This window comes from Chiloscyllium plagiosum, chromosome 1 (genome assembly GCF_004010195.1).
Source record: "Chiloscyllium plagiosum isolate BGI_BamShark_2017 chromosome 1, ASM401019v2, whole genome shotgun sequence".
Lineage (NCBI taxonomy): Eukaryota > Metazoa > Chordata > Chondrichthyes > Orectolobiformes > Hemiscylliidae > Chiloscyllium > Chiloscyllium plagiosum.
Window position 1 is genome coordinate 14281064 of NC_057710.1, and position 7115 is coordinate 14288178.

General features: G+C 42.7%; 1 protein-coding gene across 3 annotated transcripts in view; it reads right to left on the reverse strand.

Moving 5' to 3' along the window:
* The window catches only part of LOC122553665 (putative pre-mRNA-splicing factor ATP-dependent RNA helicase DHX32), a 121739-nt gene that overhangs the window by 45418 nt on the left and 69206 nt on the right, over positions 1-7115 (reverse strand). For all 3 annotated transcript variants that reach the window (XM_043697856.1, XM_043697946.1, XM_043698027.1), the window contains exon 6: positions 4529-4628. In XM_043697856.1, the coding sequence (XP_043553791.1) occupies positions 4529-4628 (100 nt within the window). The remainder of the gene's footprint in view (positions 1-4528; positions 4629-7115) is intronic.

A 7115-nucleotide genomic window follows, 5' to 3' on the forward strand; every position in this document is an offset into this window, starting at 1 on the left:
ATGTGCAGTAATTTCATTCTTTATAATAGACTCCAGCATCTTTCTCACCACTGAGGTCAGACTAACTGGTCTATAATTACCTGTTTCTCTCGCCCACCTTTCTTAAAAAGTGGTATAACATTTGCCACCCTCCAATCCTCAGGAACCGACCCTGAATCTATTGAACTCTGGAAAATAATCACCAATGCATCCACGATTTCCCGAGCCACCTCCTTCAGTACCCTGGGATGCAGACCATCAAGCCCCGGAGGCTTATCAACCTTCAGACCTAACAGCTTCTCCAACACCAAATCCTGGCAAATATAAATTCCCTTAAGCTCAGGTCCTTCAGCCACTGTTACCTCAGGGAGATTGCTTGTGTCTTCCCAAGTGAACACAGATCTGAAGTACCCATTTCCAATTGCAACAAGGACAGAAGCCCTTGGTCCTCACTTTCCACCCCACCAACCTCCAGATACATCACATCATCCTCCACTATTTCCACCACCTACAAGCAGACCCCACCACCAGAGATATATTTTGCTCCCTACCAGTGTGTGTGTTCCGGAGAGACCATTCCCTCAGTGATTCCCTCATCAGATCCATGCCCCCTACCAACACCTTTTCCTGCCACCGCAAGTGCAAAACCTGTGTTCATACCACTTCCCTCACCTTCATTCAAAGTCCCAAAAGGATCCTTCCACATCTGACAGAGTTTTACCTGCACTTCCACACACTGCGTCCGTCACTCCCGATGTGGTCTCCTCTACATTGGGGAGGCAGGACACCAAATTGCCAATTGTTTCAGAGAACATCTCTGGGACACCAGAATTAAACAACCGCACCATCCAGTGGCTGAACACTTTAACTCCCCTTTCCACTCCTCCAAGGATGTGCAGGTCCTGGACCTCCTCCATCACCAAACCCTAACCACCTGACACCTGGAGGTAGACCACCTCATCTTCCTCCTTAAGATCCTCAATGGGATCAATGTGGATTTCACCAGTTTCCTCATTTCTCCTCCCCCCCCCCTCCCGCCCCACCTTATCCCAGATCCAACCTTCGAACTCAGCACCACCCTCTTGAACTGTCCTACCTGTCAGTCTTGAAAAATGTGTTGCTGGAAAAGCGCAGGTCAGGCAGCATCCAAGGAGCAGGAGAATCGACGTTTCGGGCAGAAGCCCTTCTTCAGGAATGAGGAAGGTGTGCCAAGCAGGCTAAGATAAAAGGTGGCTTGGCACACCTTCCTCATTCATGAAGGAGGGCTTATGCCCGAAACGTCGATTCTCCTGCTCCTTGGATGCTGCCTGACCTGCTGCACTTTTCCAGCAACACATTTTTCAGCTCTGATCTCACTTTCTCCTACCGGTCAGTCTTCCCTCCCACGTATCTGCTCCACCCTTTTCTCCGACCAATCACCTTCACCCCACTTCCATCTACCTATCGTATTCCTGGCTACCTTCCCCGTAGCACCACCCCCCTCCCATTTATCTCCCAATCCCCTTGGCCCACAAGCCTCATTCCCAATGAAGAGCTTATGCTTAAAACGTCGATTCTCCTGCTCCTCGGATGCTGCCTGACCTGCTATGCTTTTTCAGCACTACATTCTCGACTCTGATCTCCAGCATCTGCAGTCCTCGCTTTCTCCTGATATTTAAAGTCATGCCATTTGATATGAAAAATGCACCAGCCACATTTCAAAGACTAACCAATAAGGTCATTTTCTGATTAGGGGAGAAAGTGAGGTCTGCAGACGCTGGAGATCAAAGCTGAAACTTTATTGCTGGAACAGCACAGCAGGTCAGGCATATATATTGATGACCTGGGGGGATTTTTAGTCACAAATGGAAGGAACATTTGCAACATTTACTGGAATTGTTCAATCGACTTTGGGAGGCAGTCTTAGTGACAAACCTGGCTAAGAGTAAATTTGCCAAAGCTCAAGTCACTTTCCTGGGCCATGTTATTGGACATGGACAAATGATCCCATGGAATGCAACAACAAAAGTTATTGGGGAGTTTTCCATACCAGTGACAAAAAAGGGCACTACTACGATACCTGCGACTACTGGGTTTTACCGGAAATTCATACCAAATTTCAGCTATGTGGCTCTAAAGAAAGGCACAAAGTTTCAGTGGATGGTGGTCTGTCAGAAGGCATCTGACAACCTGAAAGCTCTATTAACCACTGCCCCGGTATTAGCTACATCTAATTACGCAAAGCCATCGATGCTGTGCTCTTACAGGAAGACAGTGAGAAGATAGAAAGACCCTCCTATTTCTCCTGGAAACTGAACATTCATCTGCAGAAATACCTTACAGTTGAGAAGGAGACTCAAGAGCATGGTGTTGGCATTACAACATTTCAATGTTTATACTACCAGTAATGCATCTGAGACAATCGTAAACACTGATCATAACCCACTGACATTTGTGGAGAAATTTAAGGACAAACATGCCAGATTGTTTAGATGGAGCGTGTTGTCACAGCCATTCAATTTGACAATTGTGCATGTGGTAGGACGAAAAGTTGTGATTGCCAACGCATTGTCGAGACTTGGATGAGAAACAAAGATGTTCAGTGGTAGGAGTACAACAGATGGAAACAGAATGTAGGTGAAAGTAAGGACTGCAGACGCTGAAGATTACAGTAGAGTGTGTGGTGCTAGAAAAGCACAACAGTCAGGCAGCATCCGAGAAGCAGGAGAGTCGACGTTTCGGGCAAAAGCCCTTCATCAGAAATTAGGCTGGGAGCCTACGGGGTGGAAAGATAAAAGGGAAGAGGGGTGGGGCTGGGAGGGAGCTGAGAGTGCAATAGGTGGGGGCAGAGGTGGGGGTAATGGTGATAGGTCAGAGGGGAGGGTGGAGTGGGATAAGTGGAAAGGAAGATGGACAGGTGGGACAGGTCATGAGGGCGGTGTCCGATTTGGAAGATTGGAAGTGGGAAAAAGTGGGAGGAGAGGAGATGAGGAGGAAATTGGTGAAACCCACATTGATGCCATGGGGGTTGGAGAGTCCCGAGGCGGAAGATGAGGCATTCTTCCTCCAGCCGATGGAGGCGGCCCAGGACCTGCATGTACTTGGCAGAGCGGAAGGGGGAGTTGAGGTGTTTGGCCATGGAGCGGTGGGGTTGGTCGGTGTGGGTGTCCTTGAAATGTTCCCTGAAGCGCTCTGCGAGTAGACGTCCTGTCTCCCCAATGTAGGGAAGACCGCATCAGGAGCAACGGGATACAGTAAACAGAATGTAGTGGTGCATGTTTGCATGGTCATAGTTAATGCAATGTATATGTGTTGTAGTATACTAACAGTATAAGATTAAGGGGTTTTTAAACGAAGCCATCACTGGATCGTGTTAGTTCATTTGTTTTAAGGGTGGTGGTGTGACGATACTGCTTTTTTAACAAGGTTATGTTGTCATTGTTTTTTTTCAAGAGGGATCGTAAAGGCATAGTTTCTGATATGTCTGGAAATATCTAATTGAAAACACTTAGGTTTTTTTCATATAAAAAACACTTGTACAATGAAAGGAGAGTGGCCAATTCTCCCAGTTCAGGGATTTTCTTTTTAATTTAGTTTTATTTTTACGCTGCTGTTTAAAAGAAAGCTGCTGGGGGAAAGATTCCTTGATTCAAAAGATTTTCTGGCTGACTCTCTCCTAGAAGAATCTGTGCTTGATTTTACCTTTTTTGCCAAAGGGAGCATTTATGGGGTGTTGCAGGAAATTGTTCAGCTCTTTGTTAAGTTGCATTTTCAAATTGATTGGATTTTCATTAGATAGGTTGTTTTAAATTTGGTTTTATTTTGTTTGTGTTAAATAAATTCTGTTCTATTTAAAACTTGAGTGGTCGCTCCTGGAATATTCACCTCACATTTGCTTAAAACAAGTGGAAAGTTAGGTTCTGGGTACCTTAAAAAGTGTTTGAGGGGTCTGGCCTGGTCCATACCAATAACAAATGTCTGGCATGATCAAGACGTGAATGAGTTTCACTGTTAGACCAACTGAGATTAGAATAAAATCAGGAAATATTGATGATAATAGATGATCTTTGAGATGAATAATTAACTTTAAATAATATGTATTGTTAATTGACAATTGAGGCTATTGTTAGATACAATAGTGTAAACAAGCTTTGTAATTAATGCCATTAGCACCATTAAAACACAAGAGGCTGCACATTTACAATCTCCAAGAAAACAAAGACAATGCATACTATATCAAACTACAATGCAATCAAAATCAATTGTAGTCCAATGGGTGCTGCAATTGTTAATAGGTCACTAAATAAGAGCTTCATCTTGTCACAGATTTCCTAAAAACAACACACCAAAACCAAAACAACACATCAACACGTACAGCACTTGCTCATGAATTTTTAAACAATCTAAAAATATTCCACAGTTATGGAGTTATCACAAAATTTCCAATGGTCATTTGACTCACTATATAGCCACAGAAAAACCTGCATCAGTACATGGTAAGCAATGGTTCCTTTGTGCACATTACATTGTGAATTGATTGTGAACAATTTCACAAGCCAGTATTTCTTACCTGGGCAGGTGCGGCCTATTCTCTGCCACCTCAGCTCAGCCTGGCTCTTGCTAATTGGCTGAATGACCTGAGAGTCAGCCCGAATGCGAGGATTGTACACCTGGGGCAAAGAGAAAAGATATTCAGGAAATAAAGTCTGAGAATGAGGACTGCACATTTTCAACACATTTCCCAAATCTCATTTTGACAGATTTAGCAAGTTCATTAGTGGGGAGAAAGGTAGCCAAAAGTCCAGAAAGCAGGCATTTTCTGATACAAAATTTAATAGATTTTAATTTTTTGCCAAACTCTAAGAAGCAGCAATATTTTAATTAATCATCAACCTACTCTTGAATTTAATGTGTGATGACCCATGTGCATTTGGGGAAAAATAAATACATTTTATGTTGAAGTTGATCATCTGTTTAAGTAGATTTCTCTAAAGAGGATTTCTTGTACAGAAACTGACTTCCATTTGATCACATAACTTGGTTAAGGGATAAACAAAAATAAAGTTCACAGTGTTAATTGAGGAGAAAGTGACAGCAAAGCATTTTGGAGGCAGTTCTAGTATCAAGCAGGGTTTAATTTAAAACAATTTAGCAGCAGAGTGAGGGAACATTGTGCTTTTCTTCATTAGGCGCTATATAAAAAGGTTTATACTTCTTGTTGACTGATAGAATAAAAATGATCGTAGAGTTGAATGTCTGAGACAGCTAAGCTTATTGAGAGGGTGGGAGTGATAAGTTGATTGACACAGTGAGAGAAGAGACAGACATTAGATTAGATTACTTTACAGTGTGGAAACAGGCCCTTCGGCCCAACAAGTCCACACCGACCCGCCGAAGCGCAACCCACCCATAACCCTACATTTACCCCTTACCTAACACTACGGACAATTTAGCATGGCCAATACACCTGACCTGCACATCTTTGGACTGTGGGAGGAAACCGGAGCACCCGGAGGAAACCCACGCAGACACGGGGAGAATGTGCAAACTCCACACAGTCAGTCGCCTGAGGCGGGAATTGAACCCGGGTCTCTGGCGCTGGGAGGCAGCAGTGCTAACCACTGTGCCACATACAGACCGAGACACACAGACAGATTTGAGATTAGTTAAATTCTAAGAAATTTCTCCCCCAAAATGCAACCATGAAGTTTATTTTTTTTAAAGCATGATTATAGAGGCACAGTCAATCCCAGTATTTCAGAACAAATTAAGTCATAACTTAAGCAATTTTTTTTTAAGTAGGAACAAAATGGTAGCAAAATACTTTATTTGAATTTAATTTATACTAACTGCCTTAACAATATACTATTACTTTAAATAATGCATGCCATAATCAGAGCATGGGTTTCAAGAACTGTTCAGTGATACAGTCACAACAATTGAAATGGTGGATTTACGAATAACAACTTGCATTCATACTGAATGTTAAAGTTAATTAACCTTCCAGCACACAAATGAAAATACCAAACATTTCCTTCATTTTTGTTTTCAGGACCTCAATAACACTGACAGAACACATTTGTTGTTCATAAGACTAAATATCAATAGGAGGAATTAAGTCAATCACACAATATAGATGTAGTACAGTCGAGTACAAGTCTTGCATATTTCCTTCTTTAAAGATAATCCATTCTATATTCTTGTAGCTACTCTTACTAGATCTGCTGTCATGGTATGTTAAACTCATCTGTTTGGTGCCATCCTTGATGATCCTCTGCCTCTCATTTGTGATGTGTCATCCACCCACCCCTAGGTAAAAACCGTTTTCTGCTGCCCTCCACTTTGCCCTCTAGAAGACAGCCATGCAGCATTTTAGCTCTGATCAAATGGCTGAATTATTGACATTTTCTTGTCCAGACCTAATTTTTATCCTGTAAGTACATCTGACTTTGAGTATTTCGTCCATGTATTGACCGAGTAATTTTGGCAACAGCCCACAGCATACTCCTCTCTTTACCCGAAATATATCTGATTGGACATTTTCTAGTCTGATGTTGAGTTTGATCTTTAGACAAATCCCATCTTTACTGGTGATGTCACAGTTAAACAGCACATGTATCAGCTATTGGTGTTAAGCAGAAATTAAATGCCTTAACATGGTCTATGTAGCAATGCCCTTCTTTACTTCTATATATTTATAGAAAATTCTTCTTGGGTAAAATACTCTCTCAATAAGAGATTTGCAAGATTATGGGGAAAAACATCAGTAATGGAACTTTAGAGCACTTTCAGTCAGTCAACATATAGGCATGATACGCTGAATTGTTCTTCCTGAGCTGAATCACTGTGATTTCAAAAATGCATTAAGTTCTTTTCCATAATATGCCACTGTAGATATTTACTTACAATCACAGCCTAGGACTATACCTCTTCCCACCCCCTGTATTCCCAATTCCTCTGCCTCCGCCGTATCTGCTCCCAGGAGGACCAGTTCCACCATAGAACACACCAGATGGCCTCCTTCTTTAGAGACTGCAATTTCCCTTCCCACGTGGTTAAAGATGCCCTCCAGCGCATCTCGTCCACATCCCGCACCTCCGCCCTCAGACCCCATCGCTCCAACCGCAACAAGGACAGAACACCCCTGGTGCTCACCT